This window comes from Sorex araneus, chromosome 2, assembly GCF_027595985.1.
Source record: "Sorex araneus isolate mSorAra2 chromosome 2, mSorAra2.pri, whole genome shotgun sequence".
Classification (NCBI taxonomy): domain Eukaryota; kingdom Metazoa; phylum Chordata; class Mammalia; order Eulipotyphla; family Soricidae; genus Sorex; species Sorex araneus.
In genome coordinates this window covers 243,603,329-243,629,980 of record NC_073303.1, presented here as the reverse complement: position 1 = coordinate 243,629,980, position 26,652 = coordinate 243,603,329, and the positions used below count along the sequence as shown (strand labels likewise).

The following is a 26,652-nucleotide window of genomic DNA, read 5'->3' as shown; positions in this document are numbered from 1 at the left end:
TCTTGGGCGCGCTCGGGGATATCCAGGCAGAGGCTGGGCTGGGACTAGATTGCAGAAAGAGAAATGAGAGCATCTGATAAGCCCCGAGCCTTCTGCCGAGCTCCTCCCAAAAATAAATATCCCTTCATTCTGTGCTAACCCTATTAAATGGAAACACTTTATTTCCTAAGTACAAATTGGGAAAGAGGTAGAGGAGCCCCTGGCCCCTTGTAATATGAGGCACAAATATTTAAGTCAAAGCGCCACCCAGTCGACTCAACTGTCCATGAGAGGCTAGAGAACTCACCCTGCCCAGACCTCAGTTTCCCCGCCCACACCTCCCTTCTGGCTCCAGGACTTCCAAGTAGCCACCAGGAGGCTGGTGTTGGAGGGAAACTACAAGTCCCGAGAGGCCTTGCGCCCAAAGCCACGCGAGAACACCGGGGTAGGCGCGGGAGTGGGAGGGGCCTGTCTCATGCGCCCAGCCAACCGCCGCTCGCAGAAGACAGCTCGGGCTGCCCTCGGCGCTGCCGCCCCAGAAGTTGCAGCTTTCCGGCGTTCGCTGAGGACAGCCCCGCGCAGAGGGGGCCTGCGAAGGGGCCTGACTGAAGCCTGGCGCAGGCGCAATGGTCATGAGATCCTTCTAGACGCCGGCACCGAGAGTCGGGCACAGCCGCGGCGGCGACCATGGACGACGAGGAGGAGACGTACCGGCTGTGGAAGATCCGCAAGACCATCATGCAGGTGCGCGGGGCGCCCGCGCTGGCTGGGCGCGGTGGGGTCGGGCCTTGGCGAGGACCGGGGGCCCTGGGAGCTGCGTGGACGGCGTCGGGCGGGGTCTCACGCCCCCCCAGGATCACTCTGGATTTTCTTGGGAAACTTAAAATAGATTCTTCTCTTTCTTCTTGGGGGAGTCACGTCCAGCTTAGGTGCTCGGGGCTGACTCCTGGCACTCCTGGAATCACTCCTGGCGGTGCTCGGGGGACCATGTGGAGAGCCGGGGATCGAACCCGGGTTCCCGCGTCCACTAAACCCCTTACTGGCGGCGCGATCGCTCCGGCCTCTTTTACTTTTTTTTGGGTTTTGGGTCACATCCGGCTTAACTCCCGGCTCCGTGCTCAGGAATTACTCAATGGCGGTGCCCGGGGACCCTGTGAGATGCCGGGGGTCGAGCCCGGTGGGTGCCCTCCCCGCTGGATGGCTGCCCCGGCCTCTTTTCTTGGTAAATGTTATTTTTCCACACTTGGCACCTTACAACCTCAGAGCTGGGAGTTTGGGAGCCCGGTCGTCCGCCTCTGGGGACGCTGGGCTCTCTGGTCTGGTTGCAACAAGCCGTTAGATGAGGGACCCAGTAGTGACACCCCACCCCAGAAGCTTTTTTTTTTCTTTTTCTTTTTGGGTCACACCCGGGGCTGCTCAGGGGTGACTCCTGGCTCTGCACTCAGGAATTACTCCTGGGGTTGCTTGGGGGAGCCTATGGGATGCTGGGATTGAATCTGGGTCGGCTGCGTGCAAGGCAAACACCCTTACCCTATCCACTGTACTATCGATGGGGGTGCCCCCCCCCTCACTTTTGACCCAGGCACTACCATCACCACCACCACTACCAGCCTCCCGGGGTCCTTGCCCTGCTTTGGCACTGCCGCCACATTCCGCCTGGCCCAGCCCCAGGTGAACAGGGTGGAACTGAAGCTAGTTCGCAGCTGAGGAGTCAGAAAATAAGACAGATGAGGAAAAAAGTCAGGGGGTTAGGACTGCTCCTTGCATTCAGTATTTTTTCTTGGAACAAGGAGTCATTGCGGGAATGAGGAGGAGATGTTCTCGCACGAACAGCCAGTCTGAGCTAAATGGCAGGATGTGAGACTGGACAGGTAGTACAGTGGTTAGGGTATTTGCCTGGCATGAGGCCAACCTGAGTTTGATCTCTGGCATCCCATATGCCTCCCCCTCCCCGCCCAGCACTGCCAGGAGGGTCCCTGGGTGCAGGAGTAACCCCAGAGCATCGCTGCTGTGACCGGAAAGTTTTTAAAAAAATAAATGAAGGAACTCTCTACGACATGTCTTCCAAAGGGACAAACTTTTTTTTGGGTGGGGGCTTGTCTTTTATGTATTTATGTTCTACCACACCCAGTGATGCTCAGGGTTCCTCCCCGCTCTGCACTCAGGCGATCACTGCTGGCAGACTCTGGGACCTTATGGTGCCCAGAAATGAACCTGGGTCTGTCACGTGCAAGCAACCTGGATCTGTCACGTGCAAGCCCTACCTCCTGTACTACCTCTCTCCTGCTTCATGTCTTGGGGCGGGGCGGGCGTGCACTCCTGGTGGGACTCGGGACCACGTGGGGTGCTGGCTGGTGGGCTTCAAGGCAAGTGCCTCAGCTGCTGGAATCCCTCTCAGCCCCCGCCCTCTGGCTTAACCCTTTGTGCCTAGCAAGGATCTGAACAGTGAGGGGCTTCAGCTGACAGTGTTCCCCACTTGCCCAGTGGGGGGGGGGGTGGCTCAGGAAGAGAGTAGATAGTGGGGGGTGCAGGGAACCCCAGTTTGATGCCTGCCATGTCCTCTTCCCCAGTCCGGCTGGTCCTGGATGCAGGGGAGCAGGTTCAGAGTGTGCTCATCTCCGTCCCCTTGCCCCCTTCCTGCAGCTGTGTCATGACCGGGGCTACCTGGTGACCCAGGACGAGCTGGACCAGACGCTGGATGAATTCAAGGCACAGTTCGGGGACAAGCCGAGCGAGGGGCGGCCGCGGCGCACGGACCTCACCGTGCTGGTGGCCCACAATGACGACCCCACCGACCAGATGTTTGTCTTCTTCCCCGGTTAGGCCCCGGCCCGCACCCCACATCCCTCACCGGCCAGCCCAGGGACCCCCACCTTTTCCATCCTGCTCTTGGATACAGTTGACTTCTGATACCCTCCCCCAGCACCTTTTCTGGGTCCCCTGCTGTGTGTTAACAAAAGAGGGATTCAGTAGTCTCAAGCTGCTTCCCCCACCCCCTGGAGGCTGATGACCATGGGCAGGTGAAGGAGGAACAAGTGCCAGGCTGGTCGGTATCAATTGCAGTTTATTCCAATCTCCATTCCCCTTCTGCTTCTGCCTCTCCACCCTTCTCGCCCTCACTTCTGACTCTGACTCACCCACTTTGTGCTCTTTCTTTCCCCTGCTTCTGGCTCTGATGACTCCCTTGTGCCCTGCTGCTGTGTCTTCCCCCCTGCTTCTCCTACAGTCTTAGTTTATATAGCAATCACATAGGGCGGTGACACAAAGGTGGGTCAGAACTTTAACAAATCAACAAAGAGGGGTAAGACCACTCCTCAAGGACAAAATCTCATTTTAAGGAGATTACTCCAGGTTACTAGGAGATCCACTCAAGAGTGGGATCCAAACAAGGGTGTGTCACTTTTTTCTTTCCTCAGCTAGTAATCCACTTAAATAGTTGTAGTAAATCTACTTCTAATATTTCTAGCAATGTCATAATTCTGTATGAGCACAGTAAGAGATATAACCTTAAAGTTTGGTTCTTCCTGAGGACATCTTACTATATATTCCAAACCACAGTCCTCAGGCCAGGTTAATCTTCCTAACCCCAGCAGGGTCCTAATCTCGTCGTTACCTTTGGATCATGACAGCATTTGTTCATGATCATGCCCTCAACTTATAGTTGAGTATTGTGACGCTTTGGCCTGGCCCATTTCAGTGCCAGGGTAGCTCACAGCTTGCCCTGGGTCCTTTCAGTCCCTCATCGGGACCCTGCTTTTGGGGTGCTAGGAACTAAGGGCAACTGAGTCGAGAAAGCAGATGCCCAGAAGTAAATATTATTGGAGTCAGTCAACTCCCAAGTTACAAGAGCATACTATTAACTGTCTTCCTGTGTCCATACAGAGGGGACATTGCTTTAAGGTAAACTATGCAAAAGACACTAACTTACAATACAAATTCAGAGTCCTTAGAAGGATCTGATCTTACAAGATAACAAAATTTGATCAGGGGAAAAGGTGATTAACTGGTTGGGGAGGAGAGCCCAGAGAAGAGTTGACTGCTAAACAGAGGAACCAGGAACGGGAGTGTCTCCAGAGCCTTAACCCTAAGCTCCCTGTGGCAAGGGAGGAGGGACAAACTGGTGTTACCCTAAAGTGTTTAGAGCTACACTCCAGCACCCTGCCCTGTTCCTCGCCTGGGGCTGCTGTCAGTCACCCTGCTGGCCCCCTTCTCACGGGCGATACTCTCCTCCTGGGGGCTGGGGGGTCCAAGCCGGCTCCTCCCAGAGCTCTTCTGAGGGAGCCAGACTCCTCAGGGGTGTCCCAGCACTCTGGATCCCTTAGTCCCTGCCTGCTCCCCACAGTCACCAAGGGGTAGGCCTGGGGACCAGCTGTCACCAGCACTGTGGGGACATGGACAGCCCACGTGTCCTTTGGTTTTGACGCCACACCCAGTAATGCTCCGGGGTCACACCTGGCTCTGGGCTCAAGAGTCACTCCCAGGGGCTGGAGCGATAGCACAGCGGGTAGGGCGTTTGCCTTGCACGCGGCCGACTCAGGTTCAATTCCCAGAATTCCATAGGGTCCCCCGAGCACTGCCAGGAGTAGTAATTCCTGAGTGCAGAGCCAGGAGTAACCCCTGAGCATCTCTGTGTGTGACCCAAAAAGAAAAAAAAAAAAGAATCCCTCCCAGCAGTGCTTGGGGGACCTACGGGTGCTGGGGATCAAACCCAGGTTGCTGATGTGCAAGGTGAGGGCCATCCCTGCTGGACTGTCCTTCTGGCCTGACCCCGTGGTGGTTTTATGGAAAGGGTCCTTGTGGGGGTGGAGAGTATGGGAAGGCGCTGCCCTGCACTTGGGTCCCCCCGCCCCCCACACTACCCCGCATAATCAAGAAGGTCCCCGTGGGCAGAGACAGGTCGAAGGGCCGGAGCACAGGCTTGCAGACGGGCCCTGACTCGGTCCCCCGGTACCTTATGGCGCCCCCCCCCAGCAACAGTGCGTGGCTGGCTCAAAACATAAACCAGGAACGAGGGGACCCCCACGCTGACCAAGCCCTGCCAGAGTTCGCTGTACTCTCTGTCTCTGGGGGGCTCTGGGCTGTCACTGTCCCTGACAGCAGAGGGAGGGTGGGGGCGGGGGGCAACAGGAATAGGCCAGACCCCCGGTTGGCCACAGGAAAGACATCGTTCCTCGCCTCCCATCCCCGCCCTGGCACCTTCGGAGGGCGTGGAGGTTACACACAGCAGTGGTTTGGGGCTGCTTAGGTGGTGCTTGGGGGGCCCTGCGGTGCCGAGGATCACAGCAGGGCGAAGGGACGGGGCGCGTGGCGGTTCCTGAGCGGTGGGCTGCGTGTAGCTGCCAAACCCCATTGACAGGCCAGTGGAGTGGGTGCTTGCTTTGCGCTTGCTCACCCGGCTTCAATCCCCAGCACCCCAGAGGGTCCCCCGAGCCCTCCGGGAGTGATCCTTGAGCAGCCCCAGGCGTGGCCCCAAAACAAACAGGGGGAGAGCGAGTAGCGCAGCCCCGATCTCTGCCCCCCGCCCCCTGCCCCCCCCCCCCCCCCGCGTTCTCCTGGGACCTTGCCCCGGGCTGTCACTGCTAGGGTCTGCCCAGCGCTGTGGGAGCTGCCTGGGTCAGGCCGTGCGGAGCCCACGCGGGGGTGGCTGATGGGTCTCAGCTGCAGGGTCGGGGCGCCCTGCCCAGGGCTCCCCGGGCTCCGCCAGCTGCCTCGTTCCTGGGCTGAGCCGCTCCCGTGTGCCCGCAGAGGAGCCCAAGGTGGGCATCAAGACCATCAAGGTGTACTGCCAGCGCATGCAGGAGGAGAACATCACCCGCGCCCTCATCGTGGTGCAGCAGGGCATGACGCCCTCCGCCAAGCAGGTGCCCGCCCCCTCTGCTCACAGCCTGCTGCCCTTGATGGGTGGCTACGCCCTCGGGAGCCCCCAGGCCCAGCAAAGCTCCCCCCATTCTGGCCTGTGGAAAGGGAGGGGCTCTCCATGGGGGTGGCCGAGAAGGGGTGCAGCTCCCCGACTCACCCCCCGCCAGGGGTGCGGGTGAGGGACTGGGTGGGGGACCCAAGGGTGGTGTGGGGGGTCTGACACATGCGTTTCTCTCGAAGTCCCTGGCGGGGGCTGTGGATCTGGTATGCGGGTGTCTCTCGCAGCCCTGGGGGTGTGGGGCCGGGGGTCTGACGCGTGTCTCCGCAGTCCCTGGTCGACATGGCGCCCAAGTACATCCTGGAGCAGTTCCTGCAGCAGGAGCTGCTCATCAACATCACGGAGCACGAGGTGGGCCCGGGGTGCAGCAGGTGCGGGGGGGGGGGGGGGGAAGCAGAGCCCAGCCCCCAGGTGGGGCCACAGGGAGGGGGCTCTGTGGGGCAGTTCTAGGCCCCCAGAGCATGTGGAATGCGGGGTTGCCCCAGGGTTCAGCGACACCCCCCTACCCCTGCCTGGTGGTTGGCTGCCCCCCTTCCTTGTGGGGTCCCTGGAGCACAGCAGGTGTCCTCTTGGCAGCTGGTCCCGGAGCACGTGGTCATGACCAAGGAGGAGGTGACGGAGCTGCTGGCCCGGTAGTATCCTTTGTGCTGCACCCCGTCCCCCACCCCGCCACCTCGCCCCGCACCCAGATCCCCCATTCCTACCCTCTACTCCCGTCTTGCACCCCCAGAGGCCCCCCCACCCTCTAGTTCGGGGCCTTTTCCTGACTAGCACCCCAGTAAGCTCCGTGAGAACCAGCTGCCCAGGATCCAGGCCGGGGACCCCGTGGCACGCTACTTCGGTATAAAGCGGGGACAGGTAAGAAAGACACCCCACCCCCACTCTCCTTTTCCCCCAGTGGGGCAGACAAGCCCTGCAGCGTGGGGCCAGGGCGCGGGGGTCCCCGTGGCCATGACAGGACTCAGTACATGGTTGTCACAGGTGGTGAAGATCATCCGGCCCAGCGAGACAGCCGGCAGGTACATCACGTACCGCCTGGTGCAGTAGCTGCCCCCGAGATGGACCGAGGGACAGCGAGGATCTGCCTCTGCCCGAGCCCCATGTGACCCCTGGGTGCGCCTCAGGCCCGGGTCAGCACTGCTGCCCACCGCATCTCCAGCTGGGGACCCTGATGCTTGAGGGAGCAGGACAGGCCATCCATGGGCTTTGGGGGGCTCAGAATGTGGGGGCCTTCATAAGGAGACCCGGGGCGTGCTCACTGGGACAGGCCGGGCAGCTCGCCTCCCTCATCCTTCCTGGTGGGGTCTGAACTTCCCCCTCCCACTTCCCCCTGCACAGGCCAGCGCCCTGCCCGGAACTTGGGCACCCCCCTTGTCCCTCCATACGTCCGGTTTCAAAGGTGGGACCCCTTGGATTCTGAGGACACTGGGGTGTGGAAAGCTGCCCACGAAATTGTGTTCTGCTGACTGGTGTCTGTGCCCAGTGATTGCTCTGGCTTCTGCCTCAGTTTCCCCCAGGGCTCGCTGCCTCAGTCGTGACCTTGGCTGCTCGTGTGAAGGTCACGGCCCTGTGAATGGTTTCCTCTGACGTGTGTTTTACAGAATAAAAATCCTTCTGGCTTTTGAGTAAGTCCTAGCAGTGATTTCTGAGGGAGGGGGGGAAGCAGTGATTTCTGAGGGAGGGGGGGAGTCGGGGCCACGGCTGGGGGTGCGCAGGGATCAGACCTGACTATGCTGGGGCCCCGTGAGGTGCGGGGTAGAACTGGATTCAGGCATGTGCCAAGCTCTTACCCCAGCCTGATCCTCTCTCCGGCCTCTCGGGGCCATTTCTGGAGGTGCCAGAGCTTCCTCCTGACTCTGTGCTCAGGACTCGCTCCTGGCAGGCTCGGGGACCTTCTGGGGCACCAGGGGTCAAACGGGTCAGCTGTGTGCAAGGCCAGTGCCCTCCCTGCTGCATCGCCCTCTGGCCTGCTTGATTCCCCCCAGCTTGTTTGTCTGGTGCTGCCTTAGGGCCCCAGGACGCCCAATCTGCTGAGTTTCCGGCCTGAGTGAATCTCAGTCAGCTCTCAGCCCCCAGCAGTGCCACTGCTTGTGGTTGGGAGCCTTTGGGACCCCTGCGGTTCCCTGTGTGAAAGGTGGTTGGGGGCGGGGGGTATGTGTCGCACAGGGGCTGTAGGGACAGTCCCTTGTGGCCCCTGAGCACTGCTCATTCGGCCTGTTAACCTGGCACCCGGCTCCACATCACGTGCCCAAGGGTCAGAGTATATCTTGTTCTGAAATCTGGGAGCGAGCAGAGGGTGTGGCCTCACTGCCCCTGCACCTGGATCACACCACACCTGTAGCTGGGCCTACCTGTGCCACTGACACTGGGCACACCTGTGCTCAGGCATCTCGGGGATCTCTACAAACCACGATGCGCCTGTTTGTCAGTCTGGAAGCCCCTGGGCATCTCAGCGACTACAGGCAGCTCAGTCAGGCCAGCCCCGGCTCCCCCCATCCCCCCTCGCCCTGAAGCAGCCAGTGGGTCTCGAGGGCTGGGCCTGAGCAGGAAGAGGCAGCCTCACCCCCTCTTCCTGGCTGCTTCCTCAGGCCCGGGCACAAACTCCCCGAGTTCTGCGTGGATGTGGGTCTGTGTGCCCATGGACCAAGGCAGCCTCCTCCTGAGGCACCTCATTCTAGGAAGCTCAGGAACGATGGACGGGGGCCCCGTAAACAGCATTAACTTTATTTAGAGTAAAAGAAAAGAAAAGACAGCGAGTTAAGTGCCACCCCTGATCCTTTGAAAGCCCAAGTTTACTCTGGTGTTGGGGCTGCTGAGGCGGCCGTGCCTCCCCCCTGGTTTCCCGTGAAAGTCAGACGCAGGACAAGAGCAAGGACGAGAGACCAGGACAGAGCAGGGCCCGGGGTGGCGGGGCCCCAGCGACCACTCCGCTGGGCATGAACCCAGGACAGGCCCGGGCCAGGATTCACCTAGACAAACTGTGGCTGCCTGTCCAGGCCACCGGCCACGGCCACCCGGCCCCCGCGCACCCTCACGGCGGGCAGCCTCGCGGGCCGAGGCTTGTTGTTGGACTGGTTGGAGTTGTACGCGGACAGCCCTTCCCAGGGCCCGCGCTCGGCCCCCAGGCCCCCGAGCGACGCCTCGCCGTCCCCCACTTCCGCGCCTGCCCGCGTCTCCAGGAAGCTGAGGTGCTGGAGGGCACTGTCCACGGAGGAGTCCAGCGGGTCCGGGGTCTCGTCCAGTTCCGAATCTGAGTCGTTGGAGGCGACGCGAGATTCTGGGGAGTCGCATGAAGACAGACACGTAGCTCGATCCATCAATCACAGGATCCTGGGCGAGCCCCATCACACCAAGAGACCCTCCCTCTCTTCTCCCCAGGCTCACACACACTCCAGGGCTCTTGTGGGCCTCCACAGACCCGTTCATCCCCTGCCCAAAGCACATCTTGTGTTGGCAACAGGTAGCAAACAAATGACCACATTTGGGGTGCTGGGAAGATGCCCCAGGTTGTGCAGTTTCAGGGCACTTTGGTGCAGTCCCCAGACTTCCTCTCCCATCAACTACCATCTCCCAGGTTGGCTCTGAAGGCCAGGGCAGATGTGAGCCTGCAAACACCTCTGCCCACCCCTGCTTCCCACAGATAAGCCACTGTTCCCTCCTGTGCCCCTCCCTGGCCCAAGAGCAAAGCCATGGGGCCTACTGACCTTGACCTCCATCCTCAGCCTCCTCGCTGGACTCTGGGTATGACACCTGCACCACCACTTCTGCCCGCTGGCTGGCTGCCCCGTCCTGCGGTGACAGCTGGGGGGGGAAGAGGGAGTCAGGGCGGGACCACGGGGACAGATCTGTCTTCCAGACTAACCAGATTGCAAACCCTAAAATCTGTTGGGGATGGGGGGGCAGAGTACAGTGGACAGGGTACTTGTGCTTTTTTTTTTTTTTCTGGGCCTCACCCAGTGATGCTCATGGTTGATTCCTGGCTCTGAGCTCAGGGATCACTCCTGGTGCTCATGGTGGGGGGTCTTATGGGGTGGGATCGAACTCAGTTTGGCTGCATACAGGGCAAACAACCCTCCCTGCTGTACTATCGCTCAGGCAGGATACTTGTCTAGCACACAGGCTCGATCCCAAGCACCCCATTAGGTGTCTCCTGAGCCCCACCAAGAATGATCCCTGAGTCTAGAGTCAGGAGTTAGTCCTGACCACCTCCAGGACCTCCAGGTGTGCCACCACTGCCACCGAAAACCCCCCAGAACGTTCTACTGGCTGGCTTGAGGGCCACCCATCCCCATGTCCCTTTAACCAACATATTTCCTTAAAACTGAGGACCCAGCACCCCCAAACATAGCAGTACTAGGAGGCCGCTCAGCCAGCAAGGATAACTCGGGGAAGAGAGGCTTTGGAAATGGACACCCCACCACCACCAGGACAGTGGAGATTCAGGGCCAGACCCCAGCTGAGTAACCGTCAGGCCAGACACTGGGAGGTGGGGGCAGCTGGAGAGGGGGCGGGTCGAAGGCAAGGGAGGCCCTGGGCACTACTGGGGGACAGCACCCCAGATCTGAGCCTGGCCCAAAACACATCTCCAGGGACTGGAGTGATAGTAGAGCAGAGAGGATGTTAGTTAGCCTTGCACACAGCTAACCCCGGTTCGATCCTCAGCATCCCATATGGACCCCTGAGCATCACTAGGAGTAATCCTGAGTGCAGAGCCAGGAGTAACCCATGAGCACTGCTGGGTGTGCCCCCAAACAAACATCTCCAGGGACGGGAGAGATAGTACAGCAAGCAGAGAGCAGCTTTAACTGTGCCTGATTAAATCCTTGGCACCCCACAGGCCCCCATTCCAGCCTCTCCAGGAGTGATCCCTGATTGCAGGGTACCGCCAAGTATGGCCCATAAACCAAAATAAAACCTCCCACCCACCAGCCCCCAACGGCCAGACGCTAGGACCTGCGCCCCATCCCCCAAGAGCTCGGCCCTGGGGTCCACCTGCCTCCCTCACAGGGCCCGCAGGCACCTCCTCGGGCTCCTCTTCAAAGACCAGGCCATAATGGGCGATGAGGGTCTCCACGACGCGGGCCTGGTGGGGATAATCCACCAGGGATGAGAGGGACACAGTGGCCTCTGTGGGGCGTGGCCGCAGCAGTGTGGGTCCAAACACGATGCCCAGATTCCCGGGGGTCATCTTGTTGTCTTGCTCCACCTCCACAATCCTATCCGGTCCAAAGGCGCAGGAAGCAGGTGTGAACGCCCTCCCGCTCCCACCTCTCGCCCCCCTCCCCCAGACTCGGCCCAGCCAGCCCGCACCTGCGCAGATGGCGTAGAAGATACTGTAGCGTGGCGCGATTCTCGTGCGGCAGGTCCCGCAGGAGCTCCCGCAGCCGGCTGGCCATGGCCACCGCTGCAGCCTCGCTCTCGGCCGCATCCAGCCGGCCCCGGGAAGCCGCCTTGAGCTCGGCTTCCGCCTTGAGACTGTCCTTGGCCAGCCCCACAAGCTCGTGGTAGAAGCGGAATGAAATGAGCGGCTCGGGCAGCTGTGGAGGACACGGCAGGTGGACAGTCAGTGGATGAGATCGGGTCCCTAAGGGTCTTACTCTGTTCTGGTTGCTGCGAGGCGCTGATGCCATCCGTCTGCCCCAATCCCGCCCCCACCAGTGCTCGCATGCATAGACAGAGAGCTGGGACCAAGCTAAGCACCAAGATCCACCCAGGTATAACACCCCACCCACTCTGGCCCCGCCCACAACAAAGCCCCACCCATACCAATAAGTTTAGTCCCAGGTATAAAGCCCCACCCACCCTGGCCCCCCGCCCATGACAAAGCCCCGCCCACAGCAACATAAGTCCAGTGTTATAAAGCTCCACCCACTCTGGCCCTGCCCTAGACAAAGCCCCGCCCACACCAACATGAGTGCAGTCCCAGATATAAAGCCCCACCCACTCCAGTCCCACCCTACACAAAGCCCCGCCCACACCAACAAGAGTTGTCTCAGGTATAAAGCCCCACCCACAGCAAAAATAAGCCATCTCGGCTGTAAAGCCTCACCCCCTGGTTGCTCCAGCTGTCTACTTAGTTCTTGGCCACTCCCTCGGTCATCAGTCCCACCCCCAGTCGATGTTGGCCCCTCCCCACCCCTGCTCCCACAGCACCCAGCTGCCACCTCCCCTCCCTTTGCACCTGGCGCAGGTAGAGCTTGAGGACATTGCTGATGTCGTGGGGCGGGGCCTGTGACAGCTCCACCAGTTCCTTGCCGTTCTCAAAGGCCTGGCACAGCTTCTCCACACGGGTCTTCACCCCGTTGACCCGGTAGATGCCCTATGGGGTCACACATTCTGCCTCAGCCCACACCCCCGTACGGTGACTCCGCCGGCCAGGGAAGCCCACCGGCCCCGCGGGGGTCACCTTAGTGTGCAGGGCACGCCGCTCAATCTCACAGATGCACTTCTTGATGATGAAGGGCACACCATCCGAGGTGCTGCGGGCTGCCTGGCCGAAGTCTTGGCCGAAGAGCTGCAGGCGGCCCTGCAGTTTCTTGTGGCCGCACTGGATGGCCAGAGTCTCCAGACACTTCTTGTGGCAGGCCAGGCAGCACTGGGGTAGGGGCATGAAGGTAGAGATTGTCCCGAGCCCCCAGCAAAGGGACTCACACATACCTATACACATCATATGCACCTTGTATACACCTAGTTACTTCATACGCACCACACATACACACCATTTACACCACATATTCACCTCGTATACACCCTAAACACACCCCATATGTAACTCACATATACCCCATACATACTTCATACCCTGTACACACCTCAGATACACACCGTATACACCTCATATACATCTTCATCACACCGTATACACACCATTTACACCTCATAAGCACCTCATATATACCCTAAACACACCCCATACATAACTCATACGCTCCCCATACACACTTCATACACACCTCAGATACACACCATATGTACCTCCTATACACATCATATACACCCCATACACACCTTAAACACACCATACACACCTCATACATATATCACACGCACACCATAATTAACAGCCCACACATATCACACACATTCACCTCATACAGACACTACACCCCACACAATGCCCCTTGTATACAAACACCATACACACATCCATGTCTGTACACCGTGACATCCATATACTCACCATAATAGCCTCATGAACCCGGAAGCACGCCCTATCACCATCAAACCACACATACTGAAAACACGCACCCGCAGACCACCCACACCTCATATGTTCATGTGCACACACACCGCATACCTCAGACACACCCCGTCACCCTCTGTACCTTGCACCCCCAGGACCCTGCCCACCAACCCACTGCCCGGCTCCCCCAGTGCACCCCCACTTGCAGGCCTTTTGCCCTGGCAGTGCCCGCCATCCTCCCGGAGACCTTGCTGGTCCCCAACTGCCCCGATGCCCCCCCCCCTCCGCACCTCCTCGCACTCCGCGCCCTGGAAGTAGACGTAGCTGTTACACTCCCGGCACTTGGCGGGTGTGCGCAGCTTGCGGAGCCGGTGCGTGCGCGCCGCCTTGGACAGACCCACGTGGCGGAAGGGACCGCTGGGCACGGCCACGGGCAGCTCGGGGGCCATGGCGCTGAGGTCCTCTGTGGGGAGGGAAGGGTCAGCCTCACCAGGCACGCGGGGGCCGGGCCAACTCCCCATTTACACTGGGGGGCAACTTACCCTGTTCGAAGGTGGCAGCCCCAGGACCACCTTCCTGCTCTGCCAGCTCCTCGCTGGAGGACATGGTACCACTGGACGACGTGCGCTCGAACTTCTTAAAGTCTCCTTATATTTAACAGGGATGGCCTCACTGAGTCCTGGGGGGGCGAGGGGGGCACGCCCCGACCTGCACTCCCCCAGCTGAGGGCAGGAAGGCCCATTATTCACCTGAGCCAGTGCTGGGGTCCAGTCCACTCTCTGGATCTGAGATGGAGCTGGGCCGAGACTTATGTACCTTGTGGCCGCGTTCACCTGCAGAGTGGGCAGCGTTGGTGACCCACTCCGCCCGGCGCCAGCCCACCCCACCCGGCCCCAGCCCACCACGGACTACTCACTTCTGGGCTCCTTGGCCAGTACCGCTTCCTCTGGTGGGGTGCCCGCTGCCTCGGCCCCCACAGCATCCCCACCGCTGAAGCTATCTTTGCGGACGTGCATGACTGGCGACCTGCAGGGACCAAGAGGCAGGAGGGGAGCCATGCTAGGAACCGGGTCCCCGAAAGCTGCTCACGCACCCCTCCGCCCCTCCCCTGTTGAGTGGGCGGCCCCCGCTCCCGGCGCGTAAGTCGACGCAGACGCGGTACCAGGCATTGGTGGGGATGTGGGGTTCGAAGTCGTAGTGCACGTAGGGCTCTTCGCCGCGCTGCAGCTGGCGCACGTGCGAGGCGTACTGCTGGCCCGGGTCGTACAGCTTGCTGCTCTCATACAGCATCTGGAAGTGCACGGGCAGCGGCGCTGTCTGCATCTGCATCATCTGGTAGTAGGAGATGGTGACCTGCAGGCACGTACCCAGTCACTACGGCTCAGGAGGCGGGGCCTGCAGATGCCCCGCCCACTTGTGATGACCACGCCCCTAGTTGCAACCACGCCCACCCCTCTGATGCCACGCCCCCTGCAGCCTGCTCACGTGTGGGCACCCTGCCCACTAGCAGATAGCACTGGCGCAATGCTCCCTCCTGCCCACACAGACCCCCCCCTCTCTCTCATTCCCTTAACCCCCCCAGCACGCGCACCGACTTGATGGTCTGGTCACTCTGTCGGATGACCTCCTGGATCTGTCGCAGCACCGTCACCTTGGTGTCCTCCAGTTCCTGCTTCTGTGTCTTGGCATCAGCTACGCAGGTGCGGTATGTGGCCATGGCTTCCTCTGCCTGGGGTGGGGGACGTGGCGGTGGGGTCCGGGAGGTCTCAGCCCAGGGCTATGCGCTGACCCAGGTTCAGCCCTCATGAGGAAGTCCCAAGCGGCAGAAAAGCAGAGGGAAGGAATCCGAGGCTTGTTTTTGCACCAAGCTACACTGGGTGAAACGGTTGGGGTGGCACCCAGGGCAGCCCACAGCCAGGCAGGTGCTGTGACCGCTGAGCCGCACGACCTGGCCTCACCTTGTTCTTGGCCTCCTCCTCCAGGCGCCGCCGCTTGTCCAAGGCCTTTGAGACGGTGCCACCGGCCCCGGGCCCAGAGCCAGCCTGTTCCTCCTCCGCCTTGGCCACCAAGGAGCGAGCTTTGTCATGGTCCTCGCAGCGCTGCACGTAGCCCTGTTTGGCCTTGCGCAGATTCGACTCCGCCTCTTGCTGCAGGAGGGAGGCAGGAGGCTTGGGGCATCTTCCCTTCCCGCACACGGGTCACCCCATCGTGGTACCAGAGCAATGTGCAGGAGACTAGGGGGCGCCATCTACAAGAATCCCTCCCCATCTTGCTGGTGTACGTATGTGCTTGCACACGCGTGCACGACCGGCCCAGGAAGCCCGGGCAAGTCTGAGCCCTGACGTAACCGCCAGTTTCATTACCCGCTGACAGGGGTGGTGGGGACACAGTTCGCGGTCTCTCTCTCTCTCTCACTTCCCTTGTTCTACATGCAAGAACAGAGGTGGCCCGGGCAGGAAGTCGAGCACCTCAGAGCCCTCTGGGGTGGCAGGAAGAGCCGGTGAGCTTCTGGCAACCACACCCCACAAGCCACACCGACATAAACAAAGAAGAGAACCATGATGTGCGTTCCCAAGCTGAGAAAGGAGGCCCTTCCCCTGCGCCCTCAACTCCAGAGCCCTTAAACGAGAAGTCTGCTGAGACATGGCATTCTGGGGGGCTGGCGGGGACACGGCAGAAGGTGCCTGTGTCATCGGCGGTGGCCCCGAGTTTGATCCCTGGAACTGCATGTACCCTGGGTGTGCAGTTGTGCAGTGCACAAAAGGAAAGAGACCACTGTCCAATCCCAAGTGAGGAAAAGAACCACCCACCCCACCATTTGTCTTTAATTTTTTTTTTTTGCTTTTTGGGTCACACCCTATGATGCACAGGAGTTACTCCTGGCTCATGCACTCAGGAATTACTTCTGGCAGAGCTCGGGGGACCCTATGGGATGCTGGGAATCGAACTTGAGTTTGCCACGTGCAAGGTAAAGGCACTCCCTGCTGTGCTATTGCTCCAGCCCCATTCGTCTTTTTTTTTTGGGGGGGAGGGTGGGGGGGCCACATCTGGTGGTGCTCAGGGTTTATTCCAGGCTGTGCTCAGGGATCACTTCTGGCGGAGCCTCAGGGGAGCATATGAGGTGCCGTGGATGGAATGAGCATTGGCTGAGTGCAAGGCAAATGCCTTTCGTGCTGTACCATCTCATCGTCTCCCCAGCATTCACTTCTGAGAAACAGCTCTGAGATAAATGCTGGGTCACAGAGCTAAGGGATGGTGACAAGCTTGTTCCGGCCTGGTGTTTGCAAGAGTGGAGCCAAAATGAAAGTGCCTCTGAGGGCCAGGGAGGTGGCTCAGTGGGCGGAGCACAAGCATGTGGGAGGCCCGAGTTGAGCCTCAGCATCATATGGTCCCCCAGGCACTGCCAGGAATTACCCTGAGCACAGAGTCAGGAGCACCACCCAGTGTGGCCCCAAAACTTTTCTGGTTTTGATCCACACCTGCCAATGCTCAGGGTTTACTGAACTGTGCAATCAGGGATCACTCCTGGAAGTGTTTGGGGACACCATGGCATGTCAGGGATTGAACTGGGGTCAGCCATGTGCAAGGCAAGTGCCCTCCCTGCTATACAATCTCTCCAGCTCCCAAAAACTTTTTTTTGGGGGGGATTGTTTTTTTTTTGTCTTTTTTGGTCACATCCGGCAATGCTCAGGGGTTGCTTCTGGCTCTATATACAGGAATTACTCCTGGTGGTGCTCAGGGGACCATATGGGATGCTGGGGATTGAACCTGGGTCGGCTGAGTCAAAGCAAATGCCCTTTCTGCTGTACTATCGGTCTAGCACACACTCCCCCCAAAAATGTAAGGGACTGGGGCTAGAGCTATAGCACAGCGGGTAGGGCGTTTGCCTTGCACGCGGCCGACCCGGGTTCAAATCCCAGCATCCCATATGGTCCCCCAAGCACCGCCAGGAGTAATTCCTGAGTGAAGATCCAGGAGTAACCCCTGTGCATTGCCGGGTGTGACCCAAAAAAAAAACAAACAAAAAAAAAATGTAAGGGACTGGAAAGACAGAATTTACCTTGCACCTCGCTGATCCAGGTTCAATCCCTGGCACCCCACGGGGCCCCCAAACACCTCCAGGAGTGACCCCTGAGTGCAGAGCCAAGAGTAGGCCCTGGGCACTCCCAGATGTGGGACCCCCCCCCAAGACAAAACAAGAACAAATTGCTACTTGGAGGCCAGAGAGATCTCTGTACGTAGGAGTTCTGGGTTCGAGCCCTGTACCTGCATGCTCCCTGAGCACTGCCAGAAGTGAAACACCCACACCGCCCCGGCACAGAGCCAAGAACCCCTAAGCTCTACTGAGCGTGGCCCCAAAATGAACATAAAAAGGAGCTTGGACCACCTGCCTTCCAACCAGAAGGCCCCGAGCTGCCTCCCCGGGCACACCCACATGGGTCCAGCACAATCTCTGCGCAATTTTTGTTTTGTTTTTGTCCCAGACCCAGGATGCTCGGGGCTGATTCTGGGCAATGCACTTGGGGGACCCTAAGGGGTGCCGGGGATTGAATCTGGGTCAGTGGCGTACAAGGCCAGTGCCCTCCCCGCTGTGCTATTTTGCCAACCCTGATCTGTTTTCCTCGACCCTCTAGGGACTGCTACAGCCGCAGCAAAAGGAGCAAAGAGAGAAAACAACCGAACAGAGAACAGGTCGAAGTAGGCCTGCGCAGGGGAGCACGAGAAGCTGCCTATTCTGGGCCCCGGGGTAAGGTGGATCTGGGGGTGGGGGGAACCCAACTAATGTATCTCCAGAGCAGGGGTGAAGTTCCCAGGGCTGCACAGACCCCCAGAAGGAGGGTAGTAAGCAGCAGAAAAAGGCATGTCCAGGGCTGGAGCGATAGCACAGCGGGGAGGGTGTTTGCCTTGCATGCGGCTGACCCGGGTTCGATTCCCAGCATCCCATAGGGTCCCCCAAGCACCACCAGGAGTAATTCCTGAGTGCAGAGCCGGGAGTAACCCCTGTGCATCACCGGGTATGGCCCAAAATGTTTTTTTGTTTTTTTTTTGCTTTTTGGGTCACACCCGGCGATGCACAGAGGTTACTCCTGGCTTTACACTCAGGAATTACTCCCGGCGGTGCTCAGTGGACCCTATGGGATGCTGGGACTCGAACCGGGCTCGGCCGCGTGCAAGGCAAACGCCCTACCCGCTGTGCTATTGCTCCAGCCCCAAGTTTTTTTTTTTTTTTAAAAAGCATGTCCAGTCCACCCAGGGCTGCCACGGTCCCACCCCACCCCACGCCCCAGCCCTGCTCCTGCACACACGTGGACCCCCCCCTTTTTTTTTCTTAAGCCACAGTTGGCAGTGCTCAGGGCTTCTTCCCAGCTCTGTGCTCAGGCTTATCCCCGGTGGGACTCGAGGGAGCCTATGGGGTGCCAGGGATCAAACCCAGGTCTGCCAAGTGCAAAGCCTGCGCCCTCCCCGGGGTGCTGTCACCCTGAGAACACACAGGGCCCTTCTTATCCCAGTGGAGCAAACTGGGAGCTCTGGGGGCTGGTTCTTGCAGAGGGATGTCCCCAGCAAGCACAGGAGAGGAGCACAGGGCAGGGCAGGCCAGGGTGGGGTCCCGGGTGGGGTCCAGCCACCACGCCCACATACCAGCTTCCTCTGGGCACGGTGCCACATCTCCTTAATCTCCTTCCTGCGCTTTTCGTGTTCCAGCCTCCGCAGGTTCAAGGGCTACGGGAGAAGGCCGTGAGAGAGGAGGCCCCATCCCCCCAACTCCCCACACCCCGACTTTGATGGGTGGGGGTCGGCCGCGGCTCCCCCTGCGCCCTGCTCCCCACCCCCACACCTACCTGGATAAAAGTCTGTGTTTGTAGCGTGCTCACCGCCTGCACCAGGCCGTGGCCAAACTCCAGGTCCTGCTCAAGGGCCAGCGAGTAGATGGACAGAAGCGGCATGTGGGGCTAGGAAGGGGCGGGGGGAGGGGCGGGAGGTCAAGGAAGGCACCAGATGTGGGGGACCCGAGTTCGGGAACCAGCCCCACCACCTGCCCGCCGCTCCCTCAGCGGAGACGGCAGCCCCCTCCCCGGCCCCACCTCCTGCGTGATGCCCTGTCGGCAGTTTTGAACGATCTTCTGCAGGCCTTTGGCAAACTCCATCTCTGCAGAAGGGGCAGTGGGGAGGGGGTGAGTGCAGGCACATAGGGGGGAGGAAAGCTGAGACACCCTCCGCCCGTCCCCCCGCCTGCGGGAACCGGCGCTCACCAAGCACAGTGCGCTTTTCCAGGTAGCCAATGAGATCCTTCATGTACTTGGCCATGCTCTTGGAGTACTGCAGCGCCGCGTCCACGCCGCCCTCACAGCGCTGCAGCAGCATATCCACCTCTTCCGGGGGCGGGCAGCCTGGGGGCGGGGCCTGGTAAGCTCCGCCCACGGCCACGCCCGTCACCACGCCTGCCCGGCAGATGTGTGTGTGTGGGGGGGGGCTTACCTGGTTCCCAGTCCTCCGTGCCCGTTGGGGTGCTGTCGGCCCCCTGTCCGCAAAGGTTCTCCATGGACTGAATGGGAAGGGATATGGGGGCTGAGGGACACCCCAGTCCCGGGTCCAGAAACGGGGGAAGGGATGGGGAAGAGGCAGGGCCTGGCTCGGCAGAAGTAGCAATGACAGGCAAGCTTGAGGCCCCAAGTTGGACTCCTCGCTGTGCCCACATGTCAGACACACACACACACACACACACGCCTAAGACACCCCCCGCCCCAGCGTCACCAGTAAAGTGTGCAAGATGGAACCCAAGTTACTGCAAAACTAACGCAGCAGGTGAGGGAAGGGAGGGGGCCAGGGAAAGAAGCTGGTCCTTGCTCACCTGGCTGGGGTCCCCAGGAGGGACCGACAGGAGGGTGCTACTGTCCACTTCACCCAAGATGAACTCGGACACGCTGAGGGAGACCAAGGACAGGGGCGGGGGGAGGCGCTTCAGAGACCTGTAGACATACCGCCCCTCCCTATGCTGCCCCGCAGACACCCAACTCACGTGCTGCTGAAGGTGACAGCCACAGCCTCCAGTGCCTTCTCAAACTCCTGCTTGTCCGATTCATTGTTGCACTCGTAATGGAAAGCTGGGGGGGGCAGAGGCAGAAGTGGGTGCGTGGGGGGGCCATGCCCTTGCCATCTCGTGTGTGCCAAACTCCTATGCACCCATCTGAACCCACTTCTTAAATGCCCCCCTCCTTTGGGCAGCCCTCCCCAACTGACCTTTGACCTTGGCGATGAGATTGCAGGCAGCTGTCAGCGTCTCCACCGTGCTCAGCAGCGGGTACTTGGCTATCACCTGGCGCATCACCCGGAGAGCCTCACCTAGGCACTCATGGGCCAGGGGCCGGCGGGCCTCCAGGAGGTCTGCCCGGAGGAGGAGGAGGTATGAGCCCAAATCCCAGGCCCTCCTCAGAGCTCTAGTCCCCCGGCAGGGAAACTGAGGCAGAGGAGGCTAAGGGAGTTGGGGGGAGGGGAGCAGTCACTATCCCTCAATGGGGCCAGGTCTCCTCCGGCCTGCTCAAGAAGCAAAGGCAAGCTTGGGCTTAAAGCGGCAGGCCGGAAGCCTCCTCCTCCAGGCAGCACTCCGAGGGTTTTCCTGCCCAAGGCAGCTGAAGCCTGAAGGCAGTGGAGAAGCTTCTAGAGGAGTGGAAAGAGCAGATCTGGATCTCAGATGCTGCCTTTATTTATTTATTTATTTTGCTTTTTGGGTCACACCCGGCGATGCACAGGGGTTACTCCTGGCTCTGCACTCAGGAATTACCCCTGGCAGTGCTCAGGGGACCCTATGGGATGCTGGGATTCGAACCCGGGTTGGCTGCGTGCAAAGCAAACGCCCTACCTGCTGTGCTATCACTCCAGCCTCATCAGATGCTGCCTTTATTCCAAGGACTGAACATGGGGGCCCTGTGCATGCCAGGCACAAGCTCAAGCCCTCTGAGCCATCTCCCTGGCCCTCACAGTTCCTTTAACTGATTGGTTTGGGGGCCACACCCAGTAATGTCTGGGGAGCATACAGGGTGCCAGGGATCAAATCTGGGTCGGTGAAATGCAAGGCAAGTGCCCTCCCTACCCACTGCATATAGCTCCAGCCCCATTACAAAAAATTTTTTTCGGGGGCTACGCCTGGTGGTGCTCAGTGGTTACTCCTGACTCTGCACTCAGGAATCACTCGTGGTGCTAGAGAGTCTATAGGGGATACCAGGGATCGAATTCGTGTGCAAGGCCAACAACCTCACCTGCTGAACTATTGCTCCGGTCCATTTTAAAGTGTTTCTAACAAAAGGTCTTTCCAAATGGAAAGTTAGCACCTTGGGGGTCCTGGGGGATACAACTCAGCCATCCAGCACTGGCTTTGTAAGCGTGAGAACAGGGTTCCAATTCCATGCACACCCCCCCCAACACACACACACGCACGCACGCACGCACGCACTAAACATGCCCTTCGCAAGCCAGATTCTGAGTTCCCGGTTCCTGAAGCACAACTGGGAATTAGCCCCAGAGCCCAGAAACTCCCCAGCACACAGCAAGGTGTAGCCCAACGGTACCTCCCCAGTAAAAGATACCCAGCACCCTAAATGGTAGGGGTAAGAACCAGAGCCACCCAGGGCATACCTTGGGCGTTCTGTACCTGATGTAGACGCTAACAGGGCCCCAACACCGCTGGAGAGGGCCCCTCAAGGGCTGTCAGGTCAGGATTCCCCGCGGGCTTCCCAAATTCCCAGATTTCCTGGAGGCTGGAAGAGCCGCGCCGCCGCGGGGGGCGGGGCCTGGCCTGGCCACGCCCCTCACCGGGCGTTCCAGCGCGCACGGTGGTCCCCACGTCCCCTGCACTCCCTAGTCCCCTCGCTGGAAGGCTGGGCGCCGGCCAGACCCCGCCGCAGAGACCTGCTCAGCTGCGTCCCCAGCGGGCCGGTAAGGGCCATGTCCTCCCAGGCGGGGGTTGGGGGACCCCCGCGCCCCGTTTTCTCCTCTCACCTGGGCGCCCCGCGCAGCAGCGCAGCGGGACCGGGTCCAGCGCGCGGTGCACCACCCCGCAGATACACATGGCGCGCCCGGGAGCGGGAAGGCCCCCGAAGTCCCGGCCCCCGAAGCCTCCGACTTGCCTGGTCTGGGGGTCTCGGCTAGTGGCCAAACCGGCTCCGTCCGGTCTGCAGGCCCCGCCCCCTCCCCGCCCGCTGGGGTGACGCGATCCACCCCCTGACTCTCTGGACCTCGGAGTCTGTGACCCAGGGGCTCTGACTGGAAGGCGGGCTGGTGCAGAGCAGCTTTTCGGGGAAACTGAGGCCCAAGGCTGAAGCACCAGGCGCAGAGTGGCGGGGTACACCTCACCCCCACTTACCCGGGCTCTCAAGTGAGAGGGGTTCCCCGGATGTGCTGTGGACCTCCCATATCTACTACAGGTTGTGTGGGCTGAACCACTTTTCCTGGTTTTTAAATTTTTTTCCGCCCCCCGGTTTTGGGGGCACACCCAGCGATGCTCAGGGGTTACTCCTGGCTCTGTACTTAGGAATTATTCGTGCAGGTGCTTCTTGGGGGACCATATGGGATGCTGGAATTGAACCAATGTTGGCGGCATAGAAGGCAAGAGCCCTATCCACTGCGCTATCCCTCCAACGTCTGCGTTTCTTTTTCTTTTTTTCTATTTTTGCGTCTTAGTTCACACGCAGCGATGCTCAGGGATCACTTCCGGCAGTGCTAGGGGTTAGGGTGGGGGACCATATGGGGTGTTGGGGGCGGCGGTGGGGTCGACAGCCTTCAAGGCAAACCTTGCCTACCCGCTGTACTGTCCCTCTCACCCCTTCTGGGTCTTCTATGTTTTTTTTTGTTGTTGTTTAAGGTTTTTGGTTCACACCCAGCGGAGTTACTCCTGACCCTGCACTCAGCGATCACTCCCGGCAGGCTCGGGAGTGGGGGGGACCCTCTGGGATGCTGGGGATTGAACCCGAGTCGAAAGTGTGCCAGGCAAGTGCCCTCCCCTCTATACTATCACTCTAGCCCCAGAATCACGTTCCTGATAGGACGCTTGAGGCTTAGAGAGGGCGGTGACCCCACTGGGAATTGGCCCCAGCATCCCTGAGTCACCACCAGCCGCCCCCTTACCCCCCACAGCTCTGGCCCCAAAGCCTGCAGGGACCCACGGGGCCCCACCCCACTCAAGCCTGACCTCCAAGGAAGCGCCGGGGATCAGATCGGAAGGGAACAGAGATTAGAGAGTTTCCCCAGGAAACACCAGGCCCCCGCCCCAGGGAGCAGATAACCCCCCCCCCCCCCGGGCTCCCACCTCCAGCCACAGGCTCCCCACTGGCGCCCCGAAGGCGCAGAGGCTGCGGCCAGGCTGGAAGGGGGCTCTGCCTTCCGCTGACAGGAGCCGGGCCAGGCCACCCCCCCCCCCGGGTCTGGACACGGGTTTGTTCCCGTGAAACAGGTGTCCAGAGAAAGGGGCTGGGTGGTACCACTTGGCACCAGCCTGGCACTGGGGTTTGCCGGAGGAGCGGGTGCAGGCGGCCTGCGAGGTGCTGCATCTGTGGGCTGAGGTGCCCGCCCCGCTGCCAGGGACAAACAGGAAGCAGATGAAAATAACTCAGCAGGAAGCTGGGCTGTCAGGCCCTGGGCAGGGAAGTAGGAACCGCCTGGCCGAAGACTGTCCCCTCCCTGTGCTCCCCTCACCTCATCTGCCTGCAAGGCATTTCCCGCCCTGCCCTCCCACCTCTCGAGGCTCCCCCCGCTCCCCCCCCATTGCCCTGGGTATAACACCAAAGTGCCTGTCCTCGCAGTCAGCCACACGTACCCCCACACTCTGGCAGTGCCCCCAAACTATCACCCCTCTGCCCCACGCTTCTTGTTCTTCACACTTCTGAACCCACGCACACCACCTTCCTTTGGTCCCCTAAGCCTGTTTCTGCCAGAGACCACCAAACTCCTACACATCCCTCAAAACCCAGCTGCCACGGCTTGGTTTTTTTTTTTTTGGTTTGTTTGTTTTGTTTCTTTTGGGGGTCACACTCACCCGGTGATGCTCAGCTGTTACTCCTGGCTCTGCACTCAGGAATTACTCCTGGTGGTGCTCAAGGGACTATATATATGGGATGATGGGGATCGAACCTGGGTCGGCCGTGTGCAAGGCAAATAAATGCCTTAGTGGCTGTATTCTCACTCCAGCCCCTGTCATGGCTTCTTAGGATGTTTCTGTTTGGGGTGGGGCACACTCAGCAGTGTTTGGGGGTCACTGGGGTGGCGGGGATCGACCCTGGGCCGGTGGCATGCAAGGTGAGTGCCCTACCTGCTATACTGTCTCTCCAGCCCCTGTCGTGCGTGGCTGCTTCCACCCCCCCACCCCCGGGGCCTCCTCCCTTGGGGTCTGGGGTACCTGTACCTCACCCAGCCTTTGCCCCGAGCCTCACCATCGCGCAGGACACACTCCTTGAGCTTTTCCAGGCCCTCGGCAAAGCGAGCCACGTCGGCCAGCAGGTGGGAGACGTCCTCCGTGGCCTCAGGGCCAGGGCCCTCGGCCAGGGGCTCCGACGGGCTGGGAGCCGAGATGGGGCTGCGGTAACCCCGGGCTAGCGCCCAGGAAGTGGCACCGGACAGCGGGAAGCCGGCCGCGCTGGCATGGCGGCTGAGACTCGTGGGCCGCTTGAGGGTGCCCGTGGCCTTGGCAGCAGAGACGGTGCCTGGAGGGTCCAGACCAGGTCCCAGGGACGACACATCCGGCCCCTCCTTCCGAGGCAGCTCCTGGGGGTGCAGGGGGCGGGAAAGTGGGGAGGGGGGAAGCTGATAAAAGCAGGTGCAGAGCCAGTGGCACTGCCTCAATTTCCCCCAAAGTGAAAGAGGATGGGAGAAGGGTCTTTGGGCTGCACTCCGGTGAAGGTCAAGGGTCAAAGGTCACGTGGCTGAGATTTGGGGGCGGCCCCTCCCCTACCTGTTACTCAACAGCCTCTTCCCCCCCTACCCAGCCCCACGAAATTTTCACAAACAACGGTCTGCCCAAACCACAGGCCTGGGGGTGTGGCCTGCGGGCTGCAGGGAGGAGAGGGGACGACTTCCTGGGGGGGGGGGAATGGAAGGACCAAACAGGGTCACTGGCCCAGGTAGCCCCCTCAGGCTGCTTTGGAAAGGCAGCCTACCCAAAGGGCTTCCCAAGTCCCCCCAGATTTGCAGACCCCCTCCAGGCCTGAGGACACCCCCAGAGTTGACCAGACAGACACCCTTGGGAGTGGCGACGGGCCCAGGGCTTGGCACGAGGGATCCCGTTAGACGTCCCCAACCTCTTAAGAGCCCCCGCGGCCTGTTAAGCTCATGACGGACACGGGGCGCACCTGCGAGGGGAGCACCATTCCTGAGCCCCCTCTAACGCAGACTCCCCTCTTTCCCCCGTGCCCCCCGCCCCCGGGTGGGGGGCTGCGCTGGGCCACCTATTCTCGGGGAGGGGTGGGGATCCCCATGGCCCATCGCGGTGTGGGGGGGGAAGGGAAGTGGCCCGCACCGACGCTCCGACCCGCCCTGAGGATTCCTACCAGGAGCACGACGCTGGGGTCCCCGCCTGGCAGCGCAGACCGGTAGGGGCTGTAGCTGGCGCGCGCCCCCCGCCGCTGCTGCCGCCGCCGCCCCAGCATGGCGCTGTCTGTCCCCGGGCACAGGGCGCGCCCCCGTCGGCCCCGGGTCTCCTCCGCCTGCTGGGCCGCGGGGAGAAGCGCACTCACCCCGGCGAGCTGCGGGCTGGGGCTTCCCGCCCGGTTCTTTTTCGAGATGGAAGGGGTTTTTATGAGCTCCCGCTTCTTCCTGGAGAACATGGTGCGGCCCGGGCCCAGGCCCGACGGGGCGGGCAGCCCGGGGTGGGGGGGTGGGCGCGCTCAGCGCCGCGGCTCCGGGCGCCGGCCCAGGGGGGACCACATCGCCGCCGGCTACCCCCACTCCAGCTGTCAGGCTCCACGTGCCGGGCCCACCCCTGCTGGGCGCTTCTCCGCCCCCAGCCCCAGGAAAAGGCCTCGGGGCAGGCGGCGAGGCCGACCAGGCCTCAGCCTGCCGCTCCGCAGAGTGGGCTTAATTAAGCCCGGGGTCCCGGGCCCCGCCTCCTCCGCGCCCCGCCTCCCGCTTCCGCTTTCGGGAGCCCCGAGCGCGCGCGCGCCAGTTAGACGGGGCGCCCCCGCCTGGCACGGTGCCGCGCGCGCGGGGCGCTCTCCGGGGTGGCCCGCCCGCCGCCGCCGCTCACGCTCCGGGGGGTTGGGGGGCACACCCAGCCCGCGCGCGCGTGCGCCCCCCCCCCGACCCGCAGGGACGCGGGCCTGGGACACGTGCTCGGACGCCACGAAGCGCTGCGGAGGCCTCGCGCCCCGCCCCAACCCCGGACGCAGCCCTCCCGCCGGAGGTCACCCCTGCCGAGACCTCGGGGCCCCGCAGAGCCTAGCGGGGCTCCCCACCCCCACCCCCAGTCCTACATTCCAGAGACTCTCGTGCCGCCCCGCAGACCCCCCGACCGCCACCGGATGGCGGCTCTGGATGGCGGAGCTGATAACCGGCTCGCGCGCCTCCCCGGTGCCCCCGGGTATCAGCCGCG

At 61.0% G+C, this 26,652-nt stretch overlaps 2 protein-coding genes across 4 annotated transcripts; one reads left to right on the top strand and one right to left on the bottom strand.

The window, feature by feature from the left end:
* The first annotated feature begins 564 nt into the window (after nucleotides 1-564).
* Nucleotides 565-7,525, top strand: POLR2E (RNA polymerase II, I and III subunit E). The gene is made up of 7 exons (XM_055126294.1): nucleotides 565-723; nucleotides 2,623-2,797; nucleotides 5,725-5,840; nucleotides 6,167-6,247; nucleotides 6,473-6,531; nucleotides 6,676-6,754; nucleotides 6,878-7,525. Exons 1-7 carry the CDS (start codon nucleotides 667-669, stop codon nucleotides 6,941-6,943), a joined length of 633 nt encoding a protein of 210 aa, XP_054982269.1. The 5' UTR covers nucleotides 565-666; the 3' UTR covers nucleotides 6,944-7,525.
* Nucleotides 7,526-8,599: 1,074 nt separating this feature from the next.
* On the bottom strand, nucleotides 8,600-26,100 carry ARHGAP45 (Rho GTPase activating protein 45). 3 transcript variants are annotated; one of them, XM_055127183.1, is made up of 23 exons: nucleotides 25,799-26,100; nucleotides 24,500-24,830; nucleotides 20,319-20,462; nucleotides 20,098-20,182; nucleotides 19,930-20,002; nucleotides 19,557-19,623; nucleotides 19,331-19,468; nucleotides 19,163-19,227; nucleotides 18,920-19,030; nucleotides 18,720-18,800; nucleotides 15,038-15,226; nucleotides 14,671-14,808; nucleotides 14,242-14,432; nucleotides 13,996-14,105; nucleotides 13,829-13,912; nucleotides 13,622-13,726; nucleotides 13,370-13,542; nucleotides 12,303-12,491; nucleotides 12,078-12,215; nucleotides 11,207-11,433; nucleotides 10,917-11,112; nucleotides 9,601-9,697; nucleotides 8,600-9,173 (listed from the first exon to the last, which is right to left on the bottom strand). In XM_055127183.1, the coding sequence occupies exons 1-23, from the start codon at nucleotides 25,886-25,888 to the stop codon at nucleotides 8,866-8,868; spliced, it is 3,330 nt and encodes a 1,109-aa protein (XP_054983158.1). In that variant the 5' UTR covers nucleotides 25,889-26,100; the 3' UTR covers nucleotides 8,600-8,865. The 3 variants fall into 3 exon arrangements, with proteins under 3 accessions (XP_054983158.1, XP_054983156.1, XP_054983157.1); XM_055127181.1 differs by lacking the exon at nucleotides 25,799-26,100 and adding an exon at nucleotides 25,613-25,711; XM_055127182.1 differs by lacking the exon at nucleotides 25,799-26,100 and adding an exon at nucleotides 25,613-25,711 and having other exon boundaries at nucleotides 13,622-13,723.
* Between the last annotated feature and the right edge of the window lie 552 nt (nucleotides 26,101-26,652).

What these genes read in the sequence shown, in the direction of transcription:
- POLR2E (XM_055126294.1), top strand. Translation starts at nt 667, where the DNA reads ATGGACGACGAGGAGGAGACGTACCGGCTGTGGAAGATCCGCAAGACC. An exon ending in TGACGCCCTCCGCCAAGCAG is followed by an intron (nt 5,841 to 6,166) that starts GTGCCCGCCCCC and finishes GTGTCTCCGCAG; the next exon opens with TCCCTGGTCGACATGGCGCC. An exon ending in TCAACATCACGGAGCACGAG is followed by an intron (nt 6,248 to 6,472) that starts GTGGGCCCGGGG and finishes TCCTCTTGGCAG; the next exon opens with CTGGTCCCGGAGCACGTGGT.
- ARHGAP45 (XM_055127181.1), bottom strand. Translation starts at nt 25,711, where the DNA reads ATGCTGGGGCGGCGGCGGCAGCAGCGGCGGGGGGCGCGCGCCAGCTAC. An exon ending in ACCGTGCCCAGAGGAAGCTG is followed by an intron (nt 15,227 to 18,719) that starts GTATGTGGGCGT and finishes TCCCTCCTGCAG; the next exon opens with CAAGAGGCGGAGTCGAATCT. An exon ending in CTTCTACGCCATCTGCGCAG is followed by an intron (nt 11,113 to 11,206) that starts GTGCGGGCTGGC and finishes TGGACCGGATAG; the next exon opens with GATTGTGGAGGTGGAGCAAG.